General features: G+C 43.9%; 2 protein-coding genes across 2 annotated transcripts; both read right to left on the reverse strand.

Moving 5' to 3' along the window:
* Nucleotides 1-322: 322 nt before the first annotated feature.
* Nucleotides 323-1627, reverse strand: LOC134223145 (uncharacterized). Its single transcript, XM_062702285.1, has one exon. The coding sequence runs from the start codon at nt 1625-1627 to the stop codon at nt 323-325; it is 1305 nt and encodes a 434-aa protein (XP_062558269.1).
* Nucleotides 1628-2235: 608 nt separating this feature from the next.
* On the reverse strand, nt 2236-4764 carry LOC134223146 (uncharacterized). The gene is made up of 3 exons (XM_062702286.1): nt 4286-4764; nt 2954-4235; nt 2236-2895 (listed from the first exon to the last, which is right to left on the reverse strand). Exons 1-3 carry the CDS (start codon nt 4762-4764, stop codon nt 2236-2238), a joined length of 2421 nt encoding a protein of 806 aa, XP_062558270.1.
* Between the last annotated feature and the right edge of the window lie 9967 nt (nt 4765-14731).

A 14731-nucleotide genomic window follows, 5' to 3' on the forward strand; every position in this document is an offset into this window, starting at 1 on the left:
CAGTTTTTATCTCGAGGGGCGATTTGTCACTCACCTAAATATAATTCAATTAGCAATTGCTTATTGCAAGAATTCTCACCCAGGTACTTACAAATCGATTAAACTTTACATCTGCTCTAAATTTACGAATTGTAATTTGATCGCAATAAAGATATTAATTTTAATTAATGTTGCACTTTCGTTCTACCATATGTAAACAAAAAAGGCTTCATCACACAGCCCGGAAACGGTCGACCGCAGTACTCCTTTCTCCCGCAGTTAGTTGAAACGCAGTAGTCTCACTTTTCAACGGGGTCGGTACTCCTATTATCGGGCAGCGGTGCTAACAATCTCCCGCCCGTAACTCTGGTCTAGGCTCGGTTCCTTGGGCAGATTTACTACCGAGTTCCAGCACCGCCAATTTGGTCACCGGTCGACGCAGCACTTTCCGATTGGTCCTCACCAATGCTTGGCGAATTCGACCGTCTCTTCCTTGAATCAGCTGCTCAATGATTCCCCTAGTCCAGCTTCTCCGATTGCCACTATCTGTAATGTAGACCAAATCTCCTACAGCGATCGGTTGGCTTTCGCCATGCCACTTAGTGCGCTGATTTATGTTCGGGATGTATTCTTTCACCCACCTTTGCCACAGCAAGTCTGCCAACTGCTGTGATCTTATGTATTGGTCCCTCAGAGCCCTTGCTTGGTCAACTGCGGCTGGCTCCAATTTGAGTACATTTGCTGGCAGTCCTCGAAGGAAATGATTTGGAGTCAAAGCTTCGGCTTCCGCTGATTCTTGAGGCACATACGTCAACGGTCGTGAATTAATCATCTCCTCCGATTCGGCCAAAACTGTCAGCAACACTTCATCCGTTAAACGCCTACCGTCGTCGAGCGCCTTCATCGCTTCTTTTGCAGAACGCACCAGTCGCTCCCAACTCCCACCCATGTGGGGAGCTGAAGGCGGGTTAAAATGCCACTGTGTTCTGGCATCTGTGAATTCTTCTGCGCAGGCAATGTCAATTTGCTGGCCCAGCAGACCAAACTCCTTGCTGACGGCTTGGAAATTTGTCCCATTATCAGAAAAAAACTCCAGCGGAACTCCTCGTCGGCATATGAATCGACGAATCGCCATAATGCAAGCCTGACTGGTGAGGCTATGGGCGACTTCCATATGGATAGCTCTTGTGGTGAAACAAGTCAACAGCGCCACCCATCTCTTCTCCGACCGTCGTCCTACAGTCACGCTGATTGGCCCGAAGTAGTCGATCCCTACAAAGCTGAACGGCCGCATATTCGGGACAAGTCGCTGATCGGGCAATGGAGCCATCCTCGGGAACTTGGGCTTGCACTTGTAGACTCGGCACCATATGCATTCCCGTATCACCTGCAGCACCGCTGCTCGCACGTTCGGGATGTAAAAACGCTGACGCACCTCGTTTACCACGGTTTCACGATTGGCATGACCAAACTTCTTGTGGTAAAATATCAGCAGCTTCTTAGTAATATCGTGGTTTTTGGGTAGTACAATCGGGAATCTCAGTTCAAACGGTATGAATTCGGCGTGAGCAGACCTTCCTTCCATTCGGATGACATCGTTCTCATCCATCATCGGCGAAAGCTTGTGTAGTGGGCTAAAGAGTGCCATTTTTCGGGGGGCAAATTGCGATTTTTTATTAGCGTTTTTACCTCATCCGCAAATACTTCTTGTTGAACTGCTCTCCACAGATAATTCTCAGCTAGCAAATATTCTTCCCTCGTTAGTGGTGTTATTACTGCATCAACTGTATTGTTCACTATTTTGTGTAAGTGGGGTGTACTTGGCAGCGCGTCGATCGGTTGGTTTATTTGCCTTCTTCGACAATTCGATGCAAATCGTTTACAGCACGCTATTGTACGCACTAATATATTCCACGACGAGAAGCGAGTACTGTCAATAAAGTTGTCCTTCATTTCAATTTCGTGGAATAAATGTACGGCTCAAGCTCCTCCATTGGGTTTGGTGCTATTTTTCCATTTGGAGGCCAAAATTTTTCTGGGCGATATAGAAAATTTGGACCGTTCACGTATTCTCCACTAGGATCCAGAGGTTGCCCAGATTTCCACTTGGTCAGAATGTCGGCGATATTCATCAGGCCCGGAACCCAACGCCATTCAATGACACTCGTCCGACTCAGGATCTTGCCAATACGGTGCGCCACAAACTGTTTATATTTCCTGTGGTCCGAGTGAATCCACGCCAACACCGTCCGAGAGTCAATCCAGAAAACAGTTTTTGTGATGGGAATAGAGTGGCCAGCTTTGATCGTAACTGAAAGCTAGTTCCGCCGCATTTAGTTCCAGTCTGGGGATGGACTCATGTTGCAACGGCGCCACTTTTGTCTTAGCGGCAACTAATGCATTCTTGGGTAGACCTTCGATCACCGTTCGAAAGTAGGCCACACAGCCATAGGCGTTTTCGCTTGCATCTGCAAAAATATGCAGTTGTAAGCCGTCACGATCCATCGGCCTTGCCGACGAAAAGTAACAGCGAGGAATTTTAAGGGATTCAACAGCGGGCATAGCAGTTGTCCAACGATTCCACTTCGTGGCAGCTTCATCAGTAATTTTCTCATCCCAGGTGCGACCAATACGCCAAAAATCTTGAAGCAGATTTTTTCTGTGAATAGTAATTGGGGCCAAGTAGCCGTGTGGGTCGAAAAAACTCATGATACAGCTGGCGACCTGGCGCTTCGATGGTCGCTGAGTTCCAGTAATGAATGGTTCCAAATCTTCGCGCAGCTTGGCCGAGAAAACGAACACATCTTCAACGGGGTCCCAAGAGACCCCGAGAATCCGCTCAGTGGTGGTAGTTTTATTATATGTGAATCGGACCAGTTGCTCTTTTCTGGGCTCACCCAGTTTTTCCAAAAACATCTAAGTTTGACACCCAATTGCGGATGTGGAATCCGGCCTTCGAGTGGATCATTCTTACTTCGAGTGCGCGTTTTACTGCCTCATCGATGGTGTCGGTGCTATCTAAATAATCGTCGACATAATGTTTGTCGACGATCGCTTGTACCGCTTCCGGAAACTGGTCGGCGAACATTTGCGCATTCTTGTTTTTTACGTGCTGCGCAGAGCACGGCGAAGACGTTGAGCCGAATGTTGCTCTGTCCATCACATAGGTTTGGGGAGGACAAGAGGGATCGTCGCGGTACAAGAACCGCTGCGCTTGCTTATCACTTCGTTTGATCAGGATCTGGTGATACATCTCCGCGATATCACCTCCAAAGGCGATTGGCCGCTCGCGAAAATGGTAAAGCACAACAGGAAGATTCACTAGTAGGTCCGGGCCTTTAAGCAATGTCGAGTTTAGTGACGTGCCTTGAACCGCTGCTGCCGCATCCCAGACAAGGCGAATTTTGCCTGGTTTCTTCGGATTCAGAACCACATTTAATGGAAGGTACCACGTTCTGCCTGGTACTGCATCCTCTAGATCTTGAGCCGTGATTTTGTGGGCATATCCCTTTTCTAAATATTGCTCAATAAGCTTGGACACTTTGTCTTGCAACTCCGGGTTTCTGATTAGTTTCTTTTCCAGGCATTCCATTCGTTTGACCGCCATGGGGTAGCTGTCTGGCAGTTGCGTATGATTTTCTTTCCACAAGAGACCGGTTTCGTAACGATCTCCCTTTCGGACGGTAGTTTTCTCCAGCAATTCTCGAGCACGCCGATCCTCATTTGATTCTGGAAGCGGGGTCACAGATATACCAGATTCCTCAAGCGTGAAGAAGTTGTGAAGTAATTCGTGAAGTTCCAAATCAGCAGTATGCTGCACGTCATGATGACCGAAGAACCCAGCCGTCTGGTCAGTTTGTTGCTTGGGACCATACACTGTCCAGCCGAGTTGTGTGCGTACGGCAATTGGATCACCTGGGTTTCCGACACGAGACTCCAAAGGCGCGTACACGTGTAGATGTTTCAGTCCAATAAGTATTTTCGGTGAACCACAGCGATAATCTGCAACCGGGAGATCCTTCAGATGACTGTACTTGGCAGCAACTGCGCTGTAGTCCAAGGTCTGCTTGGGAAGTTTTAGTTGATCAACGGTTTGCACGTTTCTCAGTGTGAACTGTTTTGTCGAGTTGCATCCCGATATTGACAGGTGGACACATCTCGAGTCTCGTTCCATTCTTGTTATACCGGCAGTCCACTTCACCAACATCGGCTGCGGTACTCCTTCCAACTTGATCTGCTCAGCCACTTCTTTTCCACTAATGAGTAAGAAGCACCTTCGTCAAGAAAAGCTATTACATCAACAAACCGCTCGCCGTTAGATAGCCTGACTGGTACCATGCGAAAAATTACCGGTTGATTTGACTGTAGATCATGGACGTTGCAATCCGTTGTTAATGGGGTCGCTTGACGCTGATTTTGGGGTGGATGAAGCAAGGGATGGTGACGTTCCTGGCAGGTACCAATGTTGCATTTTGTCTTGAAACGGCACCGTGCTAGCCCGTGATCGTTTAGGCAAATATTGCACAACTTCCACTTGCTGACTTCCTTCATTCGTTGATCCCACGTAAGCTTGCCAAATTCGTCGCAGTATCGAATTCGATGATCTGTTCGTTGGCAAATTCGACAGGGTTTGCGACTGTCCGCTTTGATGTACGATTGTGTCTGGGGTAACGTTGCCTTAGTTCCGCTTGTCTGCAGCTTCTCCACCTCACCGAGGTGCGTGCGCAGATAACCTTCCTGATGCTTCTCTCCGCTTTTGCTTGTCCCTGCTGTCGCGTCCACCATAGTCCAGCTGCATTTCGGTGAAGAGCGTCACTTCACTGGCATCTGAAACTATTTCGGAAAGGAATTCCGAAAAGGTAGGTAGCTAGTGTGACTATCTCCTGCTGACGTTTGTAGCGCACCCAATCGAGTTTTGTGCTAGGAGGTAATTTGTCCACAAGTTCCTGGATCATTGTAGGATTAACCAGGTGGTCCAAAAGTCCCGCTGCAACCAAATGATCACTCAGTTGCTGCACAACGAGGCCAAATTTAATGAACGTCTGGAGCCGGTCGATTCGTGGTGGATCTGCTTTCCTTGCCTTTACCAACAGAGTCTGAAGAAGTTGTTCCGGTCTGCCGTATAGTTTCTTCAGCGTCTCGATGACCGATGGCACCATGTCAGGAAGCAAAAGTCTACTCCTCACAGCTTCAAGTGCCGGGCCCTTGATACTCTCCTGCAATCGGCCCAGATTCTCCAAATTCGACCAGTTGCACGCTCGATTGCTCGATTGACATCGGCCACTCTTCAGGCCTCCCGGTAAAACTAGGTAGTTTTTAGAACGGGCCTTGTCTAGCCGCTAGATTAGCCTTTGTAAGCTTGGCAATAAGTACTACCCGTCCTTCGTTATTATTATTTTCATTATCGCTCTCTTCTGAGCCACTATCGTCACGCGACTGACCCTCGTTAGCAGCTGGATGGTGGGATTGAGTATTTTTCGCCGTGATCGTATCGGTTGCTTTTCTCGACAAAGCATCCGAAATTCGCAAAGGGGTTATTTGAGATTTCGGAAACTTATTTCCCGGACCAACGGGAGTGGAGTTCTTTGGATACGAGCCACGGTGATCAGCGATTGGTTGCTGAACTTTCTTGTCCGGTTTTCGCATCGGATCCGCAGAATTCTTGTCGCTTTCTTCTCCGTATTTTGTCCACAGTTGCTCCTTCATTTTTCGGAACTTCTCGTCGGCCGCTTTTCGCATCTCCATCATCTCTCGTTCAAGCTCTAGTTCCGCCAGACGTCGTTCTTCTTGACGCTTCAACTCCCGGCGGAAGTTCCGTCGCCGAATCTCCATCATCAATTCCAACTCCTTTTTATGCTTTTCGTCTGCTACTTTCTGCTGCAGTTCGTTCGCAATCCAGTTTTCATCTTCTTGGAGGTCGGAATCCACAACTTCGATGACAGAATTTCTCTTGCTGTTTCTACCGCCAGCAGCTCCATCGTCCGTGCCGTCCGTACAGGCCTCGCAATTCCAGGAAACATCGTGTACCTCATCCGAGACACCCGCACAGGAGAAATGAAACCAGCGGGTACATTTCCCGCACTGGACCATCTGTTCATCTGCGTGGTTTGGCCGGTCGCACAGTGCACAATCGAACGCCGTTGTTTCTAGGTTAGAATCCTCCTTCTGGTGTTGCAAACTCATCATTTATTTTTGAGTTAATTTTATTTTATTATTAATTTGATATTAATGTCGAATTCGTTTTAAAAAAGTTCCAACCTAGGTTGGAACCAGTTCCAACCTAAGTGCTGTCAAAGTGTTTTTTTTATTCGCTCAGGTTGGAACTAGGTTCGCACTAGTTCCAACCCCAAAGCTGTCGGGTTCGCACTGTGTTGTTTCACGGTTTCGCACCGGGTTCACCAATACAACTGTACTTCAACTGTCAAAACCATATGAGTGGGTGGGACTGGGCGGAATAAACAAGCAGAAGGGAAAAACGAAACTGTCTGTTATTCAAATAAAATGCGCGTTGAAATTTTTTTCAGGAATTTCGTTATATTTGTTATTGTAGTTTTAAATGAAATTAATCCGGTACTGTTGTCTAGATTCAGTTTTAAAAACAATTGTTAGGGAAGTTATTCTTACGTTCATTCAGGGTTTTCCTCACAGATTGTATCCTAAATTAGGTCGGTGGATGGATTCCCCTTGAAACCCGTTCACAAAATCCGCTAAGAATTGTCAGACAAATATATTTGAGGAATACCGAATAGAATTCTTTCTAAAATAATATCCAGAATTTCTTTTGAAATTATTCCAAAAACTCTTTCGTGCGTTTCAGAATTTAATTCCAGCAATTCTTTTTTGAATTCTTGTATGCATTCATTGGCGATATCTTTCAGGCATTCCTCCATATTTTTTTCCAAGAGATGAATTCCTTTGAAAATCTTCTAGGAATATCTTTGAATACTGTTCCAGGGTTTTCTTTGAAAGTTGCTCCAGGAATTAATTTGGAGGAACTCCTCTGAAAGTTTTTTGAGGAATTCCTCCGGAAGTTCCTTGAGGAATTCCTCCGGAAGTTCTTTGAGGGATTCCTCCGGAAGATCCTTTAGGAACGCCTCTGGAAGTTAATTGAGGAATTCCTCCTGAAGGTCTTTAAGGAATTCCCCCGGAAGTTCCTTGATGGATTCCTCCGGAAGATCCTTTAGGAACTCCTCTGGAAGTTTATTGAGGAATTCCTCCGGAAGTTCCTTGAGGAATTCCTCTGGAAGGGAAGGAGCTCTTCTGGAAGTTCTTGGAGGAGTTCTGCCGGAAGTTCTTCCAAGAAATCTTCCGCAAAATCCTCCAGGAATTCCCCCGGAAGTCCTTCAGGAGTTTCACCGGAAGCTAAAACAGAAATTCTTACGAAAGCTCCTCCAGGAAGCAGGAATTTTTTCGAAGAAATTCCTGGATGAATTAGTGGAGGAATTCCTAGTGAACTTTCGGATGAATTCCTGAAGGAACTTCCGGAGGAGTTCCTGGTGGAGCTTCCCGAGGAACTTATGAGGAATTCCTGGAGGAACTTCCGGAGGAAATCCCGAAGGAACTTCTGGAGACAATCCTGAAGGAACTTTCGGAGGAAATTCTGAACAAACATTCGGATGAATCCTTCAAGGAACTTTCTGAGGAATCCTTCATGGTACTTCCGGAAAAAAAATCCACAAGGAACTCCTTTACATGAATTCTATACGGAATTCTTTGTATAAAAATGTGCACAGCATTATAGAATATAAATAATTAAATTCATATATCCGCCGCCCAAGAGTAAATTCCATTATCCGGAAAAACAGTTCACGCACTTTTTTTTATTTATCATGATCTGATTAGTCAAGGCCAACGCACTGCTAGTGCACTGCTAGTGCACTGGATGTCCTGGATCATATGTTTCAAATCAAAACAAACACGATGCTACGCACACCAACATATCCAATGACAGATGGACCTGAAAATGTTTTTTTATTCAGGGTTCGGGTTGGCACTGACCCAGGTAAAACGAATTCGACATAATTTTAATTAATGTTGCACTTTCGTTCTACCATACGTAAACAAAAAAGGCTTCATCACACAGCCCGGAAACGGTCGACCGCAGTACTCCTTTCTCCCGCAGTTAGTTGAAACGCAGTAGTCTCACTTTTCAACGGGGCCAATGATTTGACGGCTACCGTCGGTACTCCTATTATCGGGCAGCGGTGCTAACAATCTCCCGCCCGTAACTCTGGTCTAGGCTCGGTTCCTTGGGCAGATTTACTACCGAGTTCCAGCACCGCCAATTTGGTCACCGGTCGACGCAGCACTTTCCGATTGGTCCTCACCAATGCTTGGCGAATTCGACCGTCTCTTCCTTGAATCAGCTGCTCAATGATTCCCCTAGTCCAGCTTCTCCGACTGCCAATATCATCAAACTGCTGCTTCAAAAACTGGGTTTTTAATTACGTCCGAACACATATACAGTAGCGCCTCCTTGTGGATGAATTCCAAACTAGTCAGTTTGTCAACATATTGGTTTCCACTCTTCGAATAACATTGTAGAAGACGGCAACTTTCTCATTCCCACAGATCCCGAGATATCGAACCAAACTAATAAATCATATACACTAGCGTCACCTTGCGGCTGAATTCTGAATTCAACAGTTTCTCAACATATTGGATTCTAATTCTCGAACAACTTTGTAGAATACGGTAACTTCCTAAATCCCATAGATTCCTAGATTTCTTAGTGTAAGAATTCCAAATGAGTTTTTTCCTTGACTCATTGAACCATAGATGGATTCAGAATTTGTTTCACTACGCCATGATTTTTAGAATAGTTATAAGAATCAGAAAATTGACTATTGTTTTCCTGTGTTCGTCAGTTCCGAATCTTAAGGATTACCAGCAGAAGATTCATTTGACTTTATCCCCTTTATTATTCTCCCGAAAAAAAAAACGTTGATATCATTTTAATTGGCTTCAATATAACAAATTTTCGGACTGTTGTACTTTTTACAACACGCGAGTTCTCGTGTTATGAAAGTTGAAGCGAGCTGCGGAAGGTTAACAGAGCGGAAACCAGGCAGACATGTGAGGCCACGGTCGACGGAGATGCCGAGTACTTAAACAATTTTACGGTTGGGGATGAAGTGTTCCGCCAACTCGATACACGGCCCTGAAAGTTGATGCCTTTATCGACATTTGCTGGCGATCATGCTAAATCCTACCGAGGGGCCTAACGGAGGACGATACTTGCAGCGGGTTGTGTTCTAATAGGAGTCCGTCCAGGTGTATCTCCGACGACGCGATACCTCTGCGGCACCTCAGAATTAGGGGACATAAGCCCACGGAGCGAGTGACTAAGAGTGGTGCAAGCGAATGGGACTGAATGTATGAGCGAGCACACAAGTAAGCCTCGCATGGTACGGATGATCATAAGGGTCATAATGGAATCGGGGAGTCAGTCGTAGACAATTGAAGCGTGCAGTTCAAAACGAGGGGTCTCCAAATCCGGACGTCAAAAGAGTTTGTTACATGCTCATAAAGTTCTTTCTCAAGAGCGCGTTCGTCGGTGGTGGTTGTCATAGGCTTTCTAGTCTGCGGCAACGTATCGCCATCGTGGCCTCCGGGAGGTGTTAGGAGGGGAGGCGTGGGCATTGACTTTTATTAGAAAGTGATTGTTCCTAAAAAAGGTCGGAAGACACTTCCCACTTGAGTATGGGGAGAATGGACCGACTGGCGGTGGCCGAATGGCCATTGAAGAAGGTTAGTGAACCATTATTGAGCGGCATCGGATCAGCAGACTCCATGCAGGCCGAGTGGTGCGCGTTCATGTCTCCCAAGAGGAGGAGAGGGAGAGAGAGAGAGTTGTCAAAAATGATACTCACCTTATTTCTGATGGCGGGTAGTGGGCCACACCAAAAGGGATGTTAACTATGCTTATTGGCATGCTCGGAGACTAACTCCAACGACTGGGATGTCCTCGCTGAACTCTAGCACGTCAAAGTGTATGTACTGAAAGACCCCTATTGCCACTGAATGCCTAATGTTGGTCCCTATCTACCTACCTTCCACCGAGGGAACGATCCATAGAGTAAAGATAGTCGGGTTTCGAACATCTATTCAATCGATTTTTAATTTTGTTTTTATATGTCCTACTTACATCAAAAACTTTGTATTCTCTGGCAATTTCTGGAGATACATTGATTATCCACTTCATCCACATTTATTTTATTGGCCATGTCATTGTGGAAGTGCAGTAGAGATGTGGAATTCAGTCGCTGTTGTCACATACTGGGTCTCCTATAGATTTTCAACCTTCGAAGCCCAGAAAACGATCGCTCGGCAGCAGCAGAGATCCCGAGCAAAGCTTGAGAGTAAATCGATAACTTGTTTTGATCACTTGATGTTTTGATGTTGTGAAATCTTTTGGTCGTTTTGGTCGTTTTAACGGTTAAAATAACAAAATGTATAGCAGAAAAATATTACTTGGACACCAAATCGAAAACTATTCCTGCTATCGATGAGAGCAAATCGAAAACTAATTTTGATATTGGTTCCGATCAGGGATTGAATCCTAAAGAGAAAGAACAAGTCTCTCACTTATCATCTATGTATACATACGATATGTAGCATACCGCGAAAGACTTTTTTCACAAGCTATCATGATAGAGAACTGATTCGGGAGGCTGATAAATTTCTTTTAGAGAGCTCCAAATACGGAGAGCACTGGCTCTGATGATGCATTTCAACTTGTTTTACACAGCTGTGCAGTAACCAACACGAATGGAGCGAAAACAAAGCGAGAATCACCATTTTTCTGTGGGAACTGCCTATCCGATTCAATTTCTCGCACTTGTATACAAGTTTGATAAATTTGTTTTCATGGCTTGTTATGATTCGGAACAGTTTTTGCCTCTCTTTCGTCGTTGTTCGTTATCTATTGAAAGCCATTTCTACAAACCCTGGTTCCGATAACAAAATAAGTACACAGTTTGATATCAGATCAAACAATTTAGAAATCTGCAGCAAAATGAGATCAAAATATGTAATCAATCATGATGATTCATATTTGAAAACAATTTATGATTTCAATTTGATGTCGAAATCAAAATGTGTTTTCTCTATGCTCTCATTATGTTTTCAGATTCTCTATGCTTTTATTATGTTTACTCGGGAACCGCTTCGAGTCACCTGAAGCATCATTGTCAGACAAAGTTGTGAAAAATTCAACTACACTAGATTAGTTCGCCAGGACAGACGACATCTACACATACATTACAGTCCATCTTACTGTGCAAATCGGTCCTAGATTGGTGGTACCATTTGATTAGAGAGCCTGAAACAGAATCCCAGACAAAATTGATCCCTGAGAGCCCGTTTTGGAGAATCCCTGATAAAATAGATCATATCCTCATTACAGTGTTGGTAAAATCTCAAATTCGCAAATCTCATCGGCGATTCAAATTATGCATGAGTCAAATCCCATCAGAATTATGGCCCAGATTACCGCTCATGATTCGAATCGTGATTTGATTCATTGAGAAAAAATGAATAATAAAATGCATAACCAATACAATAATTCATCGGAAGCTTTATAGCATCGTAAAGATGCACAAACAGAGTGAAAATGGAAGGCGTTATCATTGTTATACATGAAATGCTGTTTCCATCTATATTCTAGTACAATAGTCAATAAACTCGTGTCAAATTTTGCTAGATGTATCTTATCTTTTTTAAATGGTAATGGAAATCTGTAGCCAGACATCTGCGCGGAGGAGCACAGCCAGACAATGTGATGTTGGGTTGACAACGACCGACTTACTAAACCAACTATCGATCGACTATGGAACCAGCGCGTCCACTTGGGGTATACAACGAGTCCCTGAACCGTTGACAGACACACGCGACAGCCGACGGATCGTTAGAAGCTCACCTAGGGTTGCAATGCACCTCCTGTGCACGACTACATACCAAGCACTGCATAGACAGCTAAATGGACGAGACTGGGTTTGAACCCACAATCTGGAGTTTATAAGGCAGGAGTGGTACTCATTAGACCATATTATGCTCGTCTGCTAGATGCATTTGATCCCAATGACGCCCAAGCGTCTGACAAATATAGTCTGTTACCATGCCGGTCGACCTGTACTGCATGGCAGTAGAGTGCTTCGTGTAGCGAAGCAAAGATCCCACGTGAAGGAATATCAATTAGTAATAATGAGCTGTCAAACGCTGAAGGCTATGTGAGGGCCACAACTAAAAACAAATCTGCACGTTGTTTTCACGTGGAAATCACATAGACGTGACAATCGCGTGATGTCTGTGTTGTTTTACGTCCAAATAATTGATATGAATGATGTTTACGTGCGTTAGTGGAATACAATTAAGTGTTCACGTAACTGTGCAGCAACTGAAATTTCAATAACATGCAAATTTTTATCTACATTCACTGTGGTCGATAATTATTGAATTGATTTGTCCAGCTCGTTTTCTAAAGATAAACCCAAAAGCATCATCTCATCATACCTATATCTTCGTTAAATGAAGATATAAACGTAAATTATTTCACTTAGTAGTGACACTGCCTCACTCGCATTCAGCCATGTTGATATCCTTTTTGGTTCAGTACACCATTTTTGGTGATGCCTTTCTCATGCAGCAGGATATCTTGACGATGCTCGTGGAGGACCAATGCGCGCTGGGAGTTTTCGAAATGAAAGTGCTCCGTACCATCTATGGTGCAGATGGCGGACGGTACGTGGAGGAGGCGAATGAACCACGAGTTGCATCAGCTGTTTTGAGAACCATCCATCGTTCACACCGCGAAAGTCGGAAGACTGCGGGGGCCGGGCACGTAGCCAGAATGTCGGACAGTAATCCGGTGAAAATGGTTCTCGACAACGATCCGACGGGAACAAGAAGGCGAGGTGCACAGCGGGCAAGGTGGATCGATCAGGTGGAGGACGATTTGCAGACCCACAGCAGACTGCGTGGTTGGCGAAGTGCAGCCATGGACCGAGCTGAATGGAGAAGACTTTTATGTATTGCAAAGGCCACTCCGGCCTTAGTCTGGTAATAAAATAAACGTGTTCGGGTCAATGTTGTTAAGGTTTTTAACGCAACAATGTGGAGGTTTGAAACTTCTTGACTTTTCCTATTTCGTGGAAAACTATGTTCCTAAACGTTGATCTACTTTGTAGGACGTTCCTGAAGGGCTCCAAAAAAACTCACACTAACGGTGTTCGGGTTATATTGACCCGGATATGACTTAGTCATATTTCCGACATTTCTCAGTCAAATTCACAAAATAATCGTCAGCTCATAAATTTTCCGAAAATGATTTTAGAATGTTGATCGGACATCCTGTAATCTGCGGAGGGAGGATCATCAGTTGGCTACTTTTATATGGACAAAAAGCCGAATATCGCGCTTGAACAATTTTATTGCTGTTTTTCTCAAAAATGTTCCCAGTGAGTACTGAGATTTTCATTTTCATTGAGAGAGATCGCGCGATATTTACATTTTATTCTCTCTCGTTTTCATAGAAAACATAAACAATGAAAGGAATTCTGCCAAATTATCACGGATTTTTATTTCATGAAAGCGCATCAAACTATTGTAAACAAGCTGTTTATTCTTCAATAATGTTACTTCTAACTCGAAAATCAAAAACAATGCAATCATTTTATCGACTAGTTATCGTTATTTGCACAGATCTCGCACTTAGTGTTTTCCTATTATTATTGTGGCAAATTGTGCTAGATTATCGATGATTTTATGGTTTGGTGTGATAAAGGATGATTGTATCTTGCACCAGAATCAATAATCACGGTTGTAGCTTTAAAAACAATTGAGTTATTAACAAAATATAAAATCGATTAAGAGAAATCGATCAATCCAGTTACGACCCTATGAAACTAAGCGCGAGCGATCTATTAAAACTATTCAGAAATTTAGATTTCAAAACAAAGCAACATTTCCATCATGACTGCTTGTTATGTGACAGGTGACCGGGAGACGGCTACATTTTCATGTGATCTCTTGAAAATGAAAATGCAACTGTTTTCGTTTTCACATGACAGTCACGAAAACTACTAGTTCTGTACCCAATACTATTTCAGTGATGACAACTGGGCTCGATACAAAGTCAATAGCAACCCATGGGGTCCACACATGCCTGTAGAGCCCATGTGCATGATTTAAGATTTGGATATGTTCAAACTGGATATTCTAAATGATAATTGCATTAGATCAGTTTTACCGATGTTTGACGATGCGTTTATTCATCAACTGTCAGACAACGATAATCTAAATCAGCATTACGAATGCGGCGATGCATTACTGTTGCTTTATTTCAGCATATCAAAGTAATGAAACATTAATTCGGTCTTATAAGTGCCCTTTTCCACTTTATAGCTACTTTAAGGGCGGTGTTTTTTGCAAGCATTCAAAGCTTCATGGTTACTTGACCTCTCTTTCGCACATAGAGCACTGCACGGACTACTTTGTCTCTTTTTCACTGCAAAAAAAAAAATGAAAACAACAAGGCCAGTAAACGTCAAATTCCATAAAGAACGAAAAAGAAAAAGATTCGTCCGTACAGTGCCCTATACGACCTATTCTCAAAGCACTCTAGGATTCTTTGGCTTATTTAAGATGAACTTTCCCAAAGAACCCATGTTTTTGACGGCACTAAGTTTTTTTTTTAATTTAAAACAAAAATCGAAAAAGTGCTGTTTTTAAAGATTGGCTCAATTTTGAACGA

This window comes from Armigeres subalbatus, chromosome 3 (assembly GCF_024139115.2).
Source record: "Armigeres subalbatus isolate Guangzhou_Male chromosome 3, GZ_Asu_2, whole genome shotgun sequence".
Lineage (NCBI taxonomy): Eukaryota > Metazoa > Arthropoda > Insecta > Diptera > Culicidae > Armigeres > Armigeres subalbatus.

What these genes read in the sequence shown, in the direction of transcription:
- LOC134223146 (XM_062702286.1), bottom strand. Translation starts at nt 4,764, where the DNA reads ATGGTGGACGCGACAGCAGGGACAAGCAAAAGCGGAGAGAAGCATCAG. An exon ending in AGGCTATCTAACGGCGAGCG is followed by an intron (nt 4,236 to 4,285) that starts GTTTGTTGATGT and finishes CTTACTCATTAG; the next exon opens with TGGAAAAGAAGTGGCTGAGC. An exon ending in CAGTAAAACGCGCACTCGAA is followed by an intron (nt 2,896 to 2,953) that starts GTAAGAATGATC and finishes TGTCAAACTTAG; the next exon opens with ATGTTTTTGGAAAAACTGGG.
- LOC134223145 (XM_062702285.1), bottom strand. Translation starts at nt 1,627, where the DNA reads ATGGCACTCTTTAGCCCACTACACAAGCTTTCGCCGATGATGGATGAG.